At 46.7% G+C, this 19,719-nt stretch overlaps 1 protein-coding gene across 1 annotated transcript; it reads left to right on the top strand.

Moving 5' to 3' along the window:
- The first annotated feature begins 37 nt into the window (after positions 1 to 37).
- Positions 38 to 17,624, top strand: LOC141127086 (selenoprotein M-like). Its single transcript, XM_073613301.1, has 4 exons — positions 38 to 335; positions 3,077 to 3,153; positions 14,297 to 14,375; positions 17,444 to 17,624. Exons 1-4 carry the CDS (start codon positions 165 to 167, stop codon positions 17,585 to 17,587), a joined length of 471 nt encoding a protein of 156 aa, XP_073469402.1. The 5' UTR covers positions 38 to 164; the 3' UTR covers positions 17,588 to 17,624.
- The last annotated feature ends 2,095 nt before the right edge of the window (positions 17,625 to 19,719 follow it).

Below are 19,719 nucleotides of genomic sequence, written 5' to 3'. Positions count from 1 at the left end.
TAACCGACTCTTCTGTCAACGTGTTTCGTCTGAGAAAATTTGATCACGAAGCACCTGTCTTAAGCATGAACTGCACAATATGTTCCATTTCTGTAACTTGCATCATCATCATTTAGAAACACCCCTTTCGGAAAGGTGACTAAATCCCATGAGAGTTTAGGCTGATGTGGACAACCAAGTGCGCATTCCATTCAGTGACTTCAAGCAAGATGGTTCGAGAAACAGTTCTGTGTTTTTTGGCATTCTATTTTATTTGTGTGGATGCAGAGAATGCCACTGACACCATCAACACAACACTTATTGAAGACACTGAGATTGCCAGGGGCAAAGTCATTGTAAGTATGCAATAGTTATACTATTCTAAGGGACTATCAGTGCAGTCTGCAAAGTAACTTTTTATTGGTACTGTATTCTTTAGCAATGTACAGTAATGATGAAGTTACTGCAGCTTTTATTCAGTTTAGCTGTTAATTATAAAAAGGGGATAGTAGAGGTAGAACACATTTTAAATTTAGTCATAAGATAAGAACAGAATTAACTTGAAAAAGACAGTGACTATGCACACCCAAACAATTGCATAATCAACAGTAGATCTATGCCTGCATTTATTTGAGTGTTAGCTTGTATGAGAACAATGTATACAGCTAGCTTCCACAAAACATTTGCAAAGATTTCTGACAGCTTCAAGCAACTTTGTGTTAGCTTATACAGCACCCTTAGCTCCAGATGGTAGAAGTTGAACTCTGATTGTAATAGGAGTGCTGATTGTCACTTTAAAGTGTATCTAAATAAGAAAAAATCTGTGTATATTGCAATTTACCAATCCCTACATTTGATGGCTGCATTGTTTTTCTTTTTTTTTTCCGTTTTGTTCTTTTTTTTACCCGGTGAACCTTCCAGCAACACACCTCCCATTCTAGGGTAACCATGATCATTCACCTCTTATCTTCTCAATACTATAATGGTAATGTGTTCTGTAGTACTAACATACTACTTGATTGATTTTATATTATTATACAGGATTTATATAGCATCAACAGTTTGCACAGTGCTTTACGATATAAAGGGAGACAATACAATTTAATACAAGAGGGTTAGGAGAGCCCTGCTCCTAGGAGCTTGCAATCTAATAGGGATGGGATGGTGGGACAAAAAGGTAATAACTATGAAGGATGAACTGATGGGAGAAAAAGTAGAGTTGGTTATTAGCTGAAGCCGGATAGGCTTCCATGAAGAGATGAGATAACATTGTTTGAGATTATATTGCAGAGTACACAGGACAGCACAGAATTTGAGGTTTTTCAGGGGGTCTTCAAAAAGTTTCTGCACTTTTATATTTTGGTTGGCAACGGTGAGGGCAGGAGGAGGTTTGCTGATGGCAATAAAAAGTTGGTACAATGCTGGGAAAAATGCATTGCAAAGGAAGATGACTATGTAGAAAAGTGATGTCATTTGTTTTTGAAATTGTTAATAAAAAGAGTTTCAAAAAGTGTGGAAACTTTTTGAAGAACCCTTATATATTTAACAGTTCAATGTAAGTGTTTATATACACTTCAAGCCCTGGTTCACATTGATGCGATTTGGCATGCGATTTGACATGTCAAATCGCATTCCAAATCGGCGGTTATTGCTCGCAACGGAACCATCCGAATCGGTGCAGTGCTATAAACAAAATAAGACTGACAATTTTGAAAGCTGGTCGCTGTGTCCTTAACAACTGATGAGTCATCAGCTGTCAGTGGGGTTTGAATGTAAAAAAAAAAAAATCAATCGGCACAAAAAAAAAAAAATCACAAAAAAAATGGCGTGGGGTCCCCCCAGGTCCATACCAGGCCCTTCATGTCTAGTATAGTTTTGGAGGGGAACCCCCCACACCCACTGTCTGGCATCTCTCATATAGCCATGGGGCGTGGCCATCCGATGACATCACCCAGAGAGCCCGCCCCTTGTGACATCACAAGGGGCGGGCTCCCTGGGGGGCATCATCGGATAGTCACGCCCAAGGCTATATAAGAGGTCCCAGACAGCGGGCGACAACACAACAGAGTTAGACAGCCTTAGAAGAAGGGCAGCCTTTTTATGTTCTTAGTGGGTAACTGGCGGTGAGGAATAAGACAGCTCCGGGAGAAGACAGCACAAGGAGAAGACTTTTTTTTACATTTCACTGCTTTTTCATGTGAATGGGTAGGGGTACGATGTACCCGATACCCATTCATGTGGGGAGGCGGAATCTGGGAGCCCCTTTGTTAAATAAGCCCCCTATCCACAGACCCCGACAACCACAGCCCAGGGTTGTCGGGAAGAGGCCCTTGTCCCCATCAACAAAGCACCCATCACCTCATGTTGAGGGCATGTTGCCTGGTATGGTTCAGGAGGGGGGGCTCGCTTGTATGGACTGGTATGGATTTTGGGGGGAACCCATGCCATTTTTTTAAAAGATTATGGTGTTGGGGGGGTCCCCTCTGAATCCATACTAGACCCAAAGGGCCTGGTATGGACCTGGGGGTTTCCCCACAGCGTTTTTTTCACAATGTTTTTTTTTGCCGGCAATTTTTTTTTTTTCATTTAGCTAACTTATCAGTTGTTAAGGATGCGACGGTCAGCTTCCTGGCCCCTTCCTTAGCAACCAGCTATATACAATGTATTTACAGTGTGTTTAAAGAGAGCAAAAAAACCCTAAAAAGCAAAATGCATGAAACTGCATGCAAAAACGCATAAAAAAGAGGGTTTAAAAATGCAAAGCGCACTGCAAAACGTGCCTGAAAAATGCATCAAACGCAGCCGCATAGATGTGAACCTAGACTTAAAGTGACAGTCAACACCCTTATTAAGATATGTATTTAATGACCCATCATTGGAGTGTCGCTTTAAAGGCTTTAACAAAGCTGCTTAAAGACTGCTGCAATTTTTGCAAATACTTTGTAAAAAGTCTGCTGTACACACTGCTTTTATAAAAGCTGAAGCCTGTATGTAAAAAGCCTGTAGGAGCTGATAGACATGAAGTACTCCTGAACGGATATCACACTGACACAATGTATATTTTGCTATAATGAAATTTATTTTTTATTTTTTGCAGGCACCGAGTGTTTCAGGATGTGCCATAAAGAGTAAGCCAGAACTTAACAACTTCATGATGAACATTTGGGGACTATAGTATCCTTTTATTTATTTTTTTTTAATAGTATCTTTACTTGAAGCATTGTATTAATGCAAAAGAATAAAACTATAGGTCAGTAGAGAGAAATCAACTGTACCATAAAATCATCACATGGCCATAGACGGTTCAAATCTCAGTAGTTTCAGCAAGGACTGGCCAAGATTCGAACCATGTATAGGCAGACTGAATGTACCCAAGTTGATCAGTCCATCAACTTGGGTACAACCAACCTGTCGGGTTTTACGTACGATTAATAATAGCTGCTATTATAGCCGCTAGCAGTATTCACAGTGTTTTCCCAGGGGTGACGTCTCCCCCTCCACTCACCGTCAGGAGAACACAAAAGCAACACTGACTGTGTTGATGGGGGAATCAAGAGATTTTCTCCATCTATGGCCGGCTTAACAGGCATCATCTGGCTAACTAGCTGGTAAACTTTTATGTAGATGAAGGAGGAAGTAAGACGCTCAGGGTTTCTTTGTATGACAAATTGACTTAGAGCGGTATTAAACCAAAAAGAAAAAATATATATATATAGTATTTTAGATTGTAAAGTTGTAAAAACTGTTGGCGTCAGGGGCGTTGCTAGGTGGCAAAAAGACCAGGGGCTTCAGCCCGAAGTCAGAGCCCGGCACCGGGGGGGATGATGGGGTAGCGGGCGGTGGGGTTGTATGGAGGGGGGGTGTTACCTACCTGACACGCACTGACCTACCTGACCCACACTGACCTAGCTGGCTGACATACACTGACCTACCTGACACGCACTGACTGCTGATCTAATGGGTCACCAGCAGTCAGCACCCCCTCTACATTAGCTCAGAGTCCCCTTACATCAGCACCCCCCTTAGTGATCTCTATTAGATCAGTGACCCCTCCCCCCATCAGTGTCCCCTGCCCCTTAAGACCCCCATTAGACTGCTTTACCGAGAGCCATTTAGAGTCAGGAAGTGTGGAAGCCGGAGTTTGGGGGTGGAGCGAAGCTGCTCTTCTGTAGTGCCATTTTCCTTCCATTGTCGGCAAGAAACATTTGAACTGGTACACTCACTCACAGGGCCGCTGTTGGGAATCATGGGGCCTCCACCCCCTGAGGGGGGGAAAGAGGTGGGGGAAGGGAGGTGAGAAAGGGGAGGTGAGAGAGAAGGAGGTAAGGGGGGTGAGTGAAAGGGGGGAGGAGGCAGGAGAGAGAGGGGGTGGCTGACACAGAGGCGGGGGGGTGCTGACAGAAAGGGGGGTGCTGACAGAGGGGGGTGTTGACAGAGGAGGGGTGCACTGCTGACAGAGAGGGGGTGCTGACAGAGGGAGGGTGCTGACAGAGAGGGGGGGGTGCTGGCAGAGAGGGGGGGTGCTGACATGGGGGATGCTGAGAGAGAGGGGGGACGCTGAGAGAGAGGAGGGACGCTGAGAGAGAGGGGAGACGCTGAGAGAGAGGGTGTGGGCTGACAGAGAGGGGGGTGCTGACAGAGAGGGGGTGGTGCTGACAGAGAGGTGGTGGTGCTGACGGAGGGGGGTGCTGAGAGAGAGGGGGGATGCTGAGAGAGAGGGGGGACGCAGAGAGAGAGGGGGGACGCAGAGAGAGAGGGTGTGGGCTGACAGAGAAGGGGGTGCTGACAGAGAGGGTGTGGGCTGACGGAGGGGGGGTGCTGAGAGAGAGGGGGGACGCTGAGAGAGAGGGGGGACGCTGATAGAGAGGGTGTGGGCTGACAGAGAGGGGGGTGCTGACAGAGAGGGGGATGCTGACAGAGAGGGGGTGGTGCTGACAGAGAGGGGGTGGTGCTGACAGAGAGGGGGAGTGCTGACAGAGAGGGGGAGTGCTGACAGAGAGGGGGAGTGCTGACAGAGAGGGTGGGTGCTGACAGAGAGGGGGGGGTGCTGACAGAGAGGGTGGGTGCTGACAGAGAGGGGGGGTGCTGACAGAGAGGGGGAGTGCTGACAGGGTGTGGGCTGACGGGGGGGATGCTGAGAGAGGGGGGACGCTGAGAGAGAGGGGAGCGCTGATAGAGAGGGTGTGGGCTGACAGAGAGGGGGGTGCACTGCTGACAGAGAGGGGGGCTGATGGGGGGGTGGGCTGACAGAGAGGGGGTGGTGCTGACAGAGGGGGGTGCTGACAGGGGGGGGTGCTGACAGAGGGGGGGTGGTGCTGACAGAGGGGGGTGCTGACAGAGGGGGGGTGCTGACAGAGACGGTGTGGGCTGACAGAGAGGGGGGTGCTGACAGGGGGGTGGGCTGACAGAGAGGGGGTGTGCTGACAGAGAGGGGGAGTGCTGACAGAGAGGGGGGGTGCTGACAGAGAGGGGGGGTGCTGACAGAGAGGGGGGGTGCTGACAGAGAGGGGAGGTGCTGACAGAGAGGGGAGGTGCTGACAGAGAGGGGGGGGTGCTCTGACAGAGAGGGGGGGTGCTGACAGAGAGGGGGAGTGCTGACAGAGTGGGGGGGTGCTGACAGGGTGTGGGCTGACGGGGGGGTGCTGAGAGAGGGGGGTCGCTGAGAGAGAGGAGGTCGCTGATAGAGAGGGTGTGGGCTGACAGAGAGGGGGGTGCACTGCTGACAGAGAGGGGGGGCTGACAGGGGGGTGGGCTGACAGAGAGGGGGGGTGCTGACAGAGAGGGGGGGTGCTGACAGAGAGGGGGAGTGCTGACAGAGTGGGGGGGTGCTGACAGGGTGAGGGCTGACGGGGAGGTGCTGACAGAGGGGGGTGCTGACAGGGGGGGTGGGCTGACAGAGAGGGGGATGCTGACAGAGAGGGGGTGGTGCTGACAGAGAGGGGGGTGCACTGCTGACAGAGAGGGGGGCTGACAGGGGGGGTGGGCTGACAGAGAGGGGGTGGTGCTGACAGAGAGGGGAGGTGCTGACAGAGGGAGGGTGGTGCTGACAGAGGGGGGTGCTGACAGGGGGGTGGGCTGACAGAGAGGGGGAGTGCTGACAGAGAGGGGGGGTGCTGACAGAGAGGGGGAGTGCTGACAGAGAGGGGGGGGTGCTGACAGAGAGGGGGGTGCTGACAGAGAGGGGGGGTGCTGACAGAGAGGGGGGGTGCTGACAGAGAGGGGGGGTGCTGACAGAGAGGGGGGGTGCTGACAGAGTGGGGGGGTGCTGACAGAGAGGGGGAGTGCTGACAGAGTGGGGGGGTGCTGACAGGATGTGGGTGGGGGGTGCTGAGAGAGGGGGGTCGCTGAGAGAGGAGGTCACTGATAGAGAGGGTGTGGGCTGACAGAGAGGGGGGGCTGATGGGGGGGTGGGCTGACAGAGAGGGGGTGGTGCTGACAGAGGGGGTGGTGCTGACAGAGGGGGGTGGTGCTGACAGAGGGGGTGGTGCTGACAGAGGGGGGGTGGTGCTGACAGAGGGGGGGTGGTGCTGACAGAGGGGGGGTGGGCTGACAGTGAGGGGGGTGGGCTGACAGTGAGGGGGGTGGGCTGACAGTGAGGGGGGTGCTTACAGAGGGGGTGCACTGCTGACAGAGGGGGGTGCTGACACAGAGGGAGGGTGCTGACAGAGGAGGGGTGCACTGACAGAGAGGGGGGCAGTGACAGAAAGGGGTGGGCTTACACAAAGGGGCGGGATGACAGAGGGGTGGGCTTACAGAGAGTGGCACGCTGACAGACTAGTGGAAGGGCAGATAACAGAGAGACCTCAGTCAGGTGGAGACACAGCGCGTGCCAGACAGGGAGGCGGGGCTCCGGGCGGCCGCGATCACCCACAGTCCAGCCCCTCCCCGCCTCCGTCAGGAGGAGACACAGCGCGCCAGGCAGGGAGGCGGGGCTCCGGGCGGCCGCGATCACCCACAGTCAAGCCCCTACCCGCCTCCACATGTGACCAGTCAGCAGCTCCACCGGGCCGATCACAGACCCTTATGTCTTCCTCCTGCACAGCCAATCAGGGAGCGCCCGCTGCCCAGCTAAGCGCTCGTACAGGCTGTATGTAATATAACACTGATGGCGGCACGCACGGGAATCGGAATGCGCCGCTCTAGATCTTGCAGCTGGGGCCACTGCGCTTAGACACTCGGGGCTATTGGCCCCACATTCGGGGCTCAAGCCTCAATAGCCCCCCCTTAAGGACGCCTATAGTTGGCGTTATATAAATCCTGTATAATAATAATAATAATAATAATAATAATAATAATAATAATAATATTGCAGCTTACTAATTCTCAGATGTCGTGGCTGCATTAAGTTTTTGTTTTTAGATAACTATAGTTATAATAATGCTGAGATTAGCACCTATCTAATCACATTTAAGAAGTATAATAATTAAACTTTGTTCGATTTTTTAGGCCTCTTTCACATAGGGCTGACTCTGCCAGGAGTCCACCTGCTCAGCAGGGAATCTGTCCACTCATTCCTGCTGTAAACAAACTGCCTGCCCTTTTACACCCGATGCCCATCTGATCCGATCACCCATCGTTCTGTTTTTAGTGTACAGGATCAGATCGGATGTCAATGGGTGTCGCTCCATAGAGAGCAATGGATGGTGCGATTGGGTCCGCCTGTGTAAAAGGGGTCTTAGGTTTATGTTTCTGTCATTTAATTGTACCTACAATGTGTTTGCAGGTATCTCTACTAGATCAGTGTAGTCCCTGTGCCTATCAGTCATGAGGGAAAGAACCCCGACCCCCTTCGCCAATTTGGGGGGGGGTCGGCTAGTACTTCTAAAATGTAATTATGTGGGAACGGTGGGAGTGGTGGGAGAGTCCTTTCCTCCTGGGTTGAATCTGGCCCTGTGCACAAGGCATGTCCCCAGTTGTAGGTAGGTCTCTCCCTAAGCTCTCTAAGTTCTGATGCCTTCCTGGGGCTGGTCTGACTGAAGGCCGGGACCTGAAAGTAGCCCGTGGTGTATGTGTCCCTGAAGTGGCAATCCAGTGGCAATGAAGTGGCACAGTGAGGCTGCGCTTTTGGGCACAGTGAGACTGCGATTATGGGCACAGTGAGGCTGCAATTTTGGGTACAGTGAGGCTGCGATTATGGGCACATTGAAGCTGCATTGATGGGCACAGTGAGGCTGCATTGATGGGCACAGTGAGGCTGTGATTATGGGCACAGTGAGGCTGCAATAATGGACACAGTGAGGCTGCGATTTTGGGCACAGTGAGGCTGCGATTATGGGCACATTGAGGCTGCATTGATGGGCACAGTGAGGCTGTGATTTTGGGCACAGTGAGGCTGCAATTATGGGCACAGTGAGGCTGCGATTATGGGCACAGTGAGGCTGCGATTATGGGCACATTGAGGCTGCATTGATGGGTACAGTGAGGCTGAGATTATGGGCACAGTTAGGCTGAGATTATGGGCACAGTGAGGCTCAGATTTTGGGCACAGTGAGGCTGCGATTATGGGCACAGTGAGGCTGCGATTATGGGCACAGTGAAGGTGCGATTTTGGGCACAGTGAGGGTGCGATTTTGGGCACAGTGAGGGTGCGATTTTGGGCACAGAGAGGCTGCATTGCTGGGCACAGTGAGGCTGCAATAATGAGCACAGTGAGGCTGAGATTATGGGCACAGTGAGGCTGAGATTATGGGCACAGTGAGGCTGCATTGATGGGCACAGTGAGGCTGTGATTATGGGCACAGTGAGGCCACACTGATGGGCACAGTGAGGCTGCATTGATGGGCACAGTGAGGCTGTGATTATGGGCACAGTGAGGCTGCATTAATGGGCACAGTGAGGCTGCGATTTTGGGCACAGTGAGGCTGCGATTATGGGCACAGTGAGGCTGCATTGATGGGCACAGTGAGGCTGCAATTTTGGGCACAGTGAGGCTGTGATTTTGGGCACAGTGAGGCTGCAATTATGGGCACAGTGAGGCAGCATTGATGGGCACAGTGAGGCTGTGATTATGGGCGCAGTGAGGCTGCAATTTTGGGCACAGTGAGGCTGCGATTATGGGCACAGTGAGGCTGCGATTTTGGGCACAGTGAGGGTGCGATTTTGGGCACAGTGAGGGTGCGATTTTGGGTACAGTGAGGGTGCGATTATAGGCACAGTGAGGCTGCATTGCTGGGCACAGTGAGGCTGCATTGATGGGCACAGTGAGGCTGCAATGATGAGCACAGTGAGGCCGAGATTATGGGCACAGTGAGGCTGCATTGATGGGCACAGTGAGGCTGTGATTATGGGCACAATGAGGCCACACTGATGGGCACAGTAAGGCTGCAATTCTGGGCACAGTGAGGTTGCATTAATGGGCACAGTGAGACTGCAATCATGGGCACAGTGAGACTGCATTGATGGGCACAGTGAGGCTGTGATAATGGGCACAGTGAGGGTGCGATTTTGGGCACAGTGAGGGTGCGATTTTGGGCACAGTGAGAGTGCGATTTTGGGCACAGTGAGGCTGCATTGCTGAGCACAGTGAGGCTGCATTGATGGACACAGTGAGGCTGCAATGATGAGCACAGTGAGGCAGAGATTATGGGCACAGTGAGGCTGTGATTATGGGCACAGTGAGGCCACACTGATGGGCACAGTGAGGCTGCGATTCTGGGCACAGTGAGGTTGCATTGACGGGCACAGTGAGGCTGCACTGATGGGCACTGGTGAGACTGCATTGATCTCTTGTATTATGTCTGCAACCTCTGACCATCTCTTGTCTTATATTATGTCTGCAGTCTCTGAGGGAGTCTGGAGTCAAGAGTGGGAGTGCTACCAAGATGGGGGTTACGGGAGAAGTCAGATGTGTGTGGACTGTGGAAAGGAGACTATAGGATAAAACTAGAGCAACCAAGCTGGAGCCGACTGACTGAGTCATGCATGGTGCACCTGAGAGGTCAGTGACAGCGCCGCCAGGCCAGTCTGAGGGGGGGTCACTGATGTAAGGGGGGCGTAAATACAATAATGTAAAGGGACACTGATATAAAGGTTTCCCCCTTATATCAGGAACCCCCCTTACCTTAGTGGATTCTTTCTGCGGAAGGTGATCTCTGGTCACCAGAGTCGTCCACCCCCCCCTCACGTTCTCAGTTCCTGGGGTCCCCCTTGATGATTGACCACTGTTACCACTTTTAACTGAAATTTTCATATATATATATATATATATATATATATATATATATATATATATATATATAACGTTATGATTTTGGCTGGTATAATAATGCTATGGGGCTGGTATGACATTTTTTCCAGGGCTTATATTCCCAGTCCGGCCCTGGGCTTGGTTCACATCACTGCAACATGTGCTCTGCATGTTAGGGCAGACTATACTTTTCAATGGGCTGCTCTACCTGCAGAAAAAAATCACAGCGTCACCATGCGGTTTGACTCACACAGAAACATGGGCATTTTGGGGATGTGTGGGGGTGCTATTAAGAATTATTAAGAACTAATGGCACCCTCTGCTCGTCTGCTAAAGAACAGCCTATTTCTCTCGCGTGCTGGAAACTTGGCCTTACTGAAGAAGAAGACAGGGGAAGGAATTCCGCAGTTGTGTTCTATGGTGTCTATGCTACATCTCTATAGATACAGTATGTAAGCGATGTCACCCTAGGGGAAGTGTCTTACTGGCAGCATTACCATAACAAGGTAAAAAAAGGCCTGAAAAAAAGAAAGCATAACTGCACCACCACATTGCAGGATTGTTAAGCAATAGTATACTAATTATTTTTCTTGGGTTTAGATACACCCTAACTGACTGAAAACACATATTCATTTTGGAGTCCAGAGTGCAAAAGTGCTCTAACATGCCAAAAGAGTCTATGTAACTTCCCCTCCTTCTCTGCAACTCTCTACAGGCAGCTAGAACTTGTATACAATAGATGAATCCCTAGTATTTATTTCCATAGAGACTTGGGTATGTACTCAGCCAGTAGGTGGCACTGTGCAATAGGAATTGTATGATGTGCAGCGCTAACAGGGAAAAAAAAAAAAAAAAAAAAAAAAAACACATGAAATATAAAAAACAAAAAAAACAAAAAACAAATAAAAAAGCAGGTTGTCAGGCTTTGTTAGGAGTCATCTGCATAGTAAGGATCTCGGAAGGTACACAATAATTTCACTACAATATAATATAACCTTATTATGCAAATCTCTATTACTTTTTGGCTTAATCTTTTTTAACCTATTGGACAGTAAAGCACAGACCTCTTCTTCCCATTCCCTGTCATATAAGACAGTGGTCAGTATAGGCATCATTTTTGGGTAAGACAATGGCCATTGGTGGTGCTTAGCCATAAAGTTAAAGAAAGTGAGGCTGAGTAACAAAGTTTAATAATTAACTAAAGCAAAACATTTTTTTTCTATTTGCATAGCATGAAGTGATGTTACAGCCCCTGTCAGGTTTTTAATGCTGTCTTGGTTCTGTTAGGGAGATTCAACATCTCTATTTGTCCTGTTGACTGTTATCACCAAAAGTTAAAGAAATCTTTCAATGGGGACACTAGTTCTGGTGACTCTGGTGACAAACAGTAATTCCCTCACTTTGGAGGGATTTCCACAATGGGACACAGAGGGCAAAAAAAAAAAAAACTGACAGGAATTATAACCCTCACTTACTCAATCTAAAACGTTTTGCCTATAGTTCTACTTAAAGTAGATGTAAACCCTCACATATACCCAGTGAAGCGAACAGTCTCAGATGACGCACAGAGATGAAACAAATCTCCCTACATACGTTTTACTTGTATATCTGATGTCTTCATATTTATATACTGTTTAGAAAGTTCACATAGTGTTAGAATGTTCTCTTCCTGATTCACCTGTGGGTGTGGATTCTTGCCATACACTGTGACACAGCTGATTAGTGGAAAGGCACACACCCCCCTCCACATAGGCAGAGACTTGCAGAGCTGTGCTGTGAATAGACCAGCTCTCTGCTAATCTATTTATAGCACCCACCCTGACACAAATTTCAGGCTGGTTTTATCACAGTTGTCTGAGAAATTGTCAAATGTTATCATGCTGATAACAGAAGAACAGAACAGGAGCAAGCCACAGGACTTAGGGCATTAAAGAGAGATAAGAAAACACTGCAGATATATGTGCCCAGCTCAAATTTCATGAATCAGGTTTACATCCACTTTAAGGCCTCATTTACACGGATGAACTAGAAAACAGAGAGGGCGCTTCTAAGTGCAGAATGACAAGGATTTTAATATAAAAAAGGGGTTTAAAACACTTATAAGAAGTATGAAGATAACAAGCTCATCAGTCCCAAAAGCAGATGTCCGGCAGAGATCCTGTCACAGTCCTGTAACATGTTTAACAGCCGACCAGCAGTGTGAAACTGTGATTCCGGAATGCAGTGGCGGCTTGTGCTCAAAATTTTTGAGGTGGCGCAAACAAATGGAAAAATTCTGAAAAAAAAACATCAATTGCAGCCTCACTGTGCCCATTATATTCAGCCACTGTGCCCCATCAAATGCAGCCACTGTGAACATCATATGCAGCCACTGTGCCCATAAAATGCAGCCACTGTGCCCATAAAATGCAGCCTCTGTGACCATCATATGCAGCCTCTGTGACCATCATATGCAGCCTCTGTGACCATCACATGCAGCCTCTGTGACCATCACATGCAGCCTCTGTGACCATCATATGCAACCTCTGTGCTCATCATATACAGCTACTGTGAACCCCCCGCTTGCCGTCTGACCACCACTTACCCCATCCTAGTGGCGGATCTGGCAGCGGGCAAGCTGTGGGACATGCAGGTTTAGGCGATGGCTCCTGCATCATCCATGGTTCCCATGCGTCTCTTCTTCCGTTTCCGCTAGGCGTCCAGTAGGGATGCCTGTGCCTTCAGCCAATCAGGTGATGGGTACTAGACCCGCACTTCCTGATGGAGAGGCGGTTTAGTTTTAGAAAAGCAAATATTCATTTGCTTTTCTAACGCACTTGGGTGGGCTCCGAGCGCAATGCTCTGCATTCCGAGTCCACCTTTTTTGAAGCCTATTAGAGCCTATAGCTCTAATCAGGTGCTTAAAAAAAAAACACCGCCACCGCTGTAATTCAGGCGCCCGGCGTCCGAAAAGGGGCTGCACACCTGAATCGGGGGTGGCTACAGCGACCATGGATAGATTCCTGCTATGCAGGAATCTATCCATTTTACATATAGGGTGGTGGCATGACAGAGGGGGCAGCGCCCGTGCTCCCTTAATGGACGCACCACCACTGCATGTGAGAAGATCGCCAAGCTTCTAGCGTGGAATGCAGGCAACAGGAAGTGATGTCAAGGGGGGCGATGATGCGTTTCAAAGGATGCGCAATAGCTCCTTTTTCAAAACCATGGTTTTGAAAGCGTGGTGGTTTTCTTGCCTTCCAGAATCACCATTTTACACTGCTGGTCAGCTCTTTGCCTAGGCATATGCATAGGTACGACCATGTGCATGAGGCTTTAAAATTACAGCCAAAGGGAGGGGAACACAGTGATGACCTCTTCAGAGTTCTGCTTCTCTTTTATTGCCCAGTCATAGGCTATAGCAGTGGTCATCAAACCCTGTCCTCAGGACCCACTAACAGGCCAGGTTTGCAAGATAACTGAAATACATCACAGGTGGTATCATTTGCTGCTCAGTGATTGCAGTATTCTAGTCTGCATCTCCCCAAGATAATACATATAACCTGGCCTGTTAATGGGCCATGAGGACAGGTTGATGACCACTGGGCTATAGGGTGGTTTGTATTGCTCCATGCAAATGAATGAGTCATTGAGATCTATCTATGCTGCCTGGTAGGAGTGTTTGGGTCAAAAGACTGGTTCAACAAAATTACATACAGTATATTGTGCCAGACAAGACAGTAGGTTAACTATTTGCCTGCAATTCAGCTTTAATAAAAGGTAAAAAAAGGCAAGTAGGGAAATATTCTTCTAACTATGACAGTTGGTATCCTTCAGTCTATTTAATGGTAAAGGGAACAGGTATTATTATGTATATTCAATGTCATACAATATTTCTAAAGGATGTGAAAAAAAAAAAAAACTAAAAGAGCAACAATCAAAGCAGCTAGTCAGCTGCTAAACTTTTGATTTATGTGAGTTGCTGTCACTTTTGTATTCTCTTGTATATAAACTCTGGGAAGCAAAACAGCTTGTATTATCATCCACAGTATTGTTGTCTTGGCAGCTACAATTCATACTGTAAGGACCAAATTTATACAAGCAACAGGATTACCAGAAGAAATGTGTTTTTACTTAACCCTTGTTCCCCAGCCACAACCTAGAATATGATCCCAATGATGACATTGAACCTCAAATCATTTTCTACAATTACAAAAATGAAGTTCTTAAGGTTAGTATTATTCCTTATACATAATTTACTATCTTCTACATCAAATCAGAACTGCCCACATGATTATAACGATTAATAAAAAGAAACATTTTGTTTGTTAAAAAATAATAATGACAGTTTTGTGGGAGATACCGCAGGCATCAATTTACAATGCAATAAATCCATATGAAAAAACGTAACGTAAGCCAAAACTTATTTTAATTTTGTGCAGTGTAAGGAAGAGCCAGAAACTGTTTTTTTTTCTTTTTTTTTTTTTTTGTGTCTGGTCTCCAGTTACTTCCAAAGTGACCATTAGGACAGGACATGGGCAAAATAATCTGCAAAGAGAATACGTTTTTAGTAGTGTGGGCAAGGATTATAACCGGTTTCAGGTTTACATTGCTGTTTATATCCCCATTGTGAAGATCTCTCTTACTTACTGTATGCTTGACCACACTGTTACTAAGGATTATCTTCCTAACAGTGATACTAATTGCATTAAAAACCTAAAAAAAAAAATACAAAAAAGCTATTTGATTCCACCTTCTCCACATTTATTTAATTTTTTTTAACCCCTGCTGGTTTGTCCTCAAATCGGATACTCACCCACCCAGTGTTGCCCTGCGGCAATCGGTTTCTCTGCTGCCACAGCTACAGTGCCACACCTCCATCTTCCTTGGGAGAAGGCTGCCTCTTCCAAAATTTAGATATCTGCCAAGAGATGCGTATTCTAACGTCAACTGTGCTTTGTTTATCTTAGTGCCTGTCTACCCCTATAACCCCAGCTGCTACTCCCTACAGTACCAGAGCCAGTGTGCATTCCAAGTGATGTCAGCGGATGTGACATAATTGACTGGAAGTCTGGCCTCTATGAGTTTTGTCAACGGACATCATCACAAAGCAGTCAAACTGTCAGATGGATTCCTGACGAGGTCAAGTGACAAAACTTCCTCAGCTTGGAATGCATGCTGGCTCCGGTAATCTAATGAGCAGCGGCATTTTCTACTGATAGTTTGGCTGGTCATACCGGGTGCCACATGAGGCATTTTAAATACCGAGACCTCCCTGAAGTGGTGTAATACTTGCAACAGCAATCTGAGCACAGCAAAAGGCACATACTGACCTACTTATATTCATAAAGGGTCAACTGCAGCTGTGAGTGAGCACTATTTGAGGCCAAGTTAAGACCTCTAAAACAGAAAAATGTCCCGTGTAAAAAAAGGTGGTCCTAGCAGGGTGGTGTAGTTTGGATGCCTACAAGATCCAATGCTGGCCCCTGAAAATTAATTTAAGCTCGATTGGACCCTCCTCATTTTTTAATGGAATGCAGCCAGGCTGCATATACAGTAATACATTTGCTCTTTTTTCTGTGTATTTATACATTTTAGAACTGCAGCAAGAGTTAGCAAGCTGAGCTTGAACAATGACTCTCACACACAAGCGGCGTCCATAGTCTCCAGAAGACTAGCACTCCCCCTCTGCACACTGCACTAAACAAGAGTGCTGCTCAGGGAGCTAGCTTGCTGTTGAGTCCGGGTTCACACCTATGCGAATTAGATGCGGCTTACACCGCATCTAATTCGCAGGACATTTTAAAATACATTCATATGAATGTATCTGGTTCACATATGTGCGTTGCATTCGCACTGCGCATTGCACAAAAAACGTGTGCGTTTTTTGGGCATTGCGGTGCGAACTACAAGCCTATTATCTCCTATGGGAACGCATCTGATTCGCAGATGCATTGCGTTCTGAACAAGGATTTTCTCTTTCTCCTCACTACACCTCCCCCTCTCCCCCCCCCCCCTCCCTCCCCCTCTCCCTGCTCTCTAATCCTGAGCAAAAACGCAATGAATCCGTTGAACAGGAGATTGTTATCTCCCCAGTGAAACCTGAGCTTCAATTCGCACCGCACATGTGTGAAACCAGGCTGACTGAAGCATTGTGCAGGGGAGAGCCTTGGATCGCTGGAGAACCAGGACACTTGTGTGTAAGAGCAGCAGTCTGATCCTCCAGTTTGCTGCTACCACAGGCATTTAATACTGTATATACAACCTATAGTAAGTGATGCCACCCCACTCTGCACTTATGCTTGTTCCTAATAATAAAAAAAAATGTATATATTTATATATATATATATATATATATATATACACACACAGTATATAAATGTAACTAAACCATCACCCTCAAAAGTGTATAACCGCAGATGTATATTCAAACCCATATATATATATATATATATATATATATATATATATATATATATATATATATATATATATATATATATATATATATATATATATATATAAAACCCACATCTTTATTAAATGTAATTGCAATTACAAGATAACTTCTTAACACAGACCAAGAAAAGTTCCACCGCTGTGCAGACTCAGACCAAATATTCTGTCTCCTATTGAATGGCAGAGTATTGCTGGCCACTCCAATGCTGGCCATACACGCACAGAATTTGCAGACTAAACAATTATTATGTCAGTTGAAAGCAAATTGGCCACTAACTGACAGAATAAACTTGTTTACTTGATCATTTCCATGATCGTAGTGACTATTGGATAACAATAAAAACATATATAAATTATACAAGACAGAATATTTTTATCATTTCAATTACAACATACATGTATACACTTTAGTTGAAACGGTAAAAGTTTTCGCTTTGGATCCATCAACATTAGTCGGACCCAAGGTCGAAATCGTCGGTAAAGTTGAATCCACTAACAGCACAATTGTCGAACGATCATTCCGAAAATGACCAGTGTCGGCCAAAATTCTGTGCGTGTATGGCCAGAGTAACTCTCAGCACTTGTAGTTTATTTCACTGCACACACATAACTGATGCGTTTCGTCATAAGACGACTTTTTCAAGGGTCTGGGTCTTTAGATTGTTTTGCATATACAACCTGACAGTACTATAGTAATATATGGGGGGGGGGGCTTTAATTAGGCTTTTTTTCCCCTTTTTCTTTTTGGATATGTTCTTTATGCTTTAAGAAAAAATACTATAACAAAAATCATAAACAAAGCTATTTCTCGATTGAAAAATACTTTCTTATATTTTCTAGGTGACAAAAATAAAAAATAAGACATCTGATGAAATAAGTGCAATACTGGATGAAGAAGGATTTTACAAGAAATCCCAGAAAGGTGAAGAGGTTCCAAAAGAATTCCGGCATTATCCCCTGAAAGCACCAAGGGATGAGCTGTGATATACTGACCATGGTATCTAGGAATCAACTGTTATCTGCTCTGTGATGATAAATGTAACATTGCTATACATGTCAAAGCAGACTTATCCAAACATTTTGTAATAAATTATTTGAAATAATGACACTGATTTTGCATATAATTATTTTGCTAATTAATATATTTTTTTTTCACTTTTAGGTATAAAGAGTCAGTACACAGCATTGATCTTTGTTCCAATATACAATTCAGGGTAAAACATACACACACACACACACACACACACACACCCCACACAAACAGTACGCACGGGCACTTGTAATGAAAAGGTAGGGGTTAACAAGAAGGGGGAAGGGGCACCCTCTTTGGGTGCAGGTCACCTCACCACTGCGTTTAGTGGCTATTATGACCTTGTTTAAGCCTGTGCCACCATACATGCTATAGTATAGTAATTTGTACTGTATTCCCTTTGCTTGTCAGTAAAGAAGAAAAACCTTTATTCTCCAGTTCATTGGGGAACTTCTCCTGGGTTTGGATGTTTTCAGGGAATTAGCAGGGCAAGCCCCGGAAGAGGCAAACTCTGGCATAAGATGAAATTGTACTCCAGCCATGCTAGGCTGGGTTACCCCCAGGGTCGCTTAAAGAGTTAGGTCTGTATGTTTCGCAAATAATTAGTTAATGCTGCTGCCCAGGCACCCTGCTATACTGCATTACCACTGAATACTTTGCATTATTATTGGCCCCAGAAAAGGACTTATAATGGGGCTAATCCTGACAGACCAAACTGACAAGATGTCTTTGCAGTTTATTCAGATACACCATTCTCCAGTTATATGGCTTAGGATTCAGCATGGGCCCAATGTTAGTAAAATTAAACATGTACTGTACATGGACAATTTTAGTTACATCATTCAGCTGAAAAACAGGAAATTGTTATTAAATACTTTTAGTAATTTTCCTTTCTTGATTAACGCCATGGGAGCATTCAGATAGGTTGACTCAACCTTGACGTCTACCCCAGAGGACCCCTCTCCCCCTCTGGAATGGATCCTATACTACCATGGACGTAATCAGGAAAGGAAAATTATGGTAAGTAATTAATAACAATTTCCGCCTCTCCTGACTAACACCATGGCAGAGTTGGAAAAAACTAGCCACAAACAAGGATAGGATGCAGAAAGAGTAAGGTTTCATTCACAGAAACTTTAAGGCCAAAAATTAGCAGGATAAGGATGCTAGCTTCACTCCAGGGTGAGCCATAAAAAGGTATCACATATCTGGTAGCAGAGCCTGAAATGATGAGAAAGGCCTCTCTTACACCTCTGACTCGGAGCACTTGGTAGTGTGAACAAAAGGTGCAGGAGTGCAGAGTGGCACAAGTGCCTGTAGGTCTTGCCAGTAGTAGAGCGGGTATCCATGCCAGGCAGGAGAGGTTGTCAGTAGTCTTCAGTGAAGCAGGTGGGCTGGTAGACAGCTGGTGGATGGCGGACTGAAGCAGGCTGGTACTGGTGATAGCAGGCAGGGGAGGCATACACTGGTAGCAGACTATAGAACAGCAGGCACAGCAGAATGTGTCAGGAAGCAGAGTCAGGCAAGCTGGTTCAAACACTGGTAGGACGGATCACGTACAGAGGAGCAGGCAAGAGCGTGTTCTGGGTACAGGCTGGTCAGGAGCCAATCGGTGGCAGAGAAGCAAATGGAGCAGACAGAAGCAAATGTCAGGGATGAGCTGGGGTCAGTGCAGGCAGTTCAGAGAGTGGTCAGACAAGCGGGTCAGCAACTGGAATCAGGATACAGGGTCACAGGATACAGGGAAGGCTGAAAGACAAAGCAGCATTGAAACTGAGCACTGACACAGTTTAAATAGCCAATTTGGTACAAACATCTGTCACCTGTGTCTGTGAGCAAGCTGATGTGCACGTGTGCGTGCACCTCTGTGCGTGCCCATATGCATGCATGTGTATAAGTATTAGCCAAATTCCTACATGTAAGAGAAAAAGTAGGACTTAGCCCGTGAGGCCCAGAAGTTCATCTAGAGGAACCATTTAATCAAATGGCATGCTCTTCTCGACAATTACTTCTGGCACCCCATGACAAAGAGCTCACCTGGTTGAGTCTATTGTCACTGTTTCTGTAAGAGCTAAACATTTAGGCA

The sequence above is a fragment of the Aquarana catesbeiana genome, linkage group LG01 (assembly GCF_042186555.1).
Source record: "Aquarana catesbeiana isolate 2022-GZ linkage group LG01, ASM4218655v1, whole genome shotgun sequence".
Lineage (NCBI taxonomy): Eukaryota > Metazoa > Chordata > Amphibia > Anura > Ranidae > Aquarana > Aquarana catesbeiana.
The sequence above is the reverse complement of the archived record's forward strand: the minus strand, read 5'-3'. Positions and strand labels throughout refer to the sequence as shown.

What these genes read in the sequence shown, in the direction of transcription:
- LOC141127086 (XM_073613301.1), top strand. Translation starts at nt 165, where the DNA reads ATGTGGACAACCAAGTGCGCATTCCATTCAGTGACTTCAAGCAAGATG. An exon ending in ATGAACATTTGGGGACTATA is followed by an intron (nt 3,154 to 14,296) that starts GTATCCTTTTAT and finishes CTTGTTCCCCAG; the next exon opens with CCACAACCTAGAATATGATC. An exon ending in ACAAAAATGAAGTTCTTAAG is followed by an intron (nt 14,376 to 17,443) that starts GTTAGTATTATT and finishes TATATTTTCTAG; the next exon opens with GTGACAAAAATAAAAAATAA.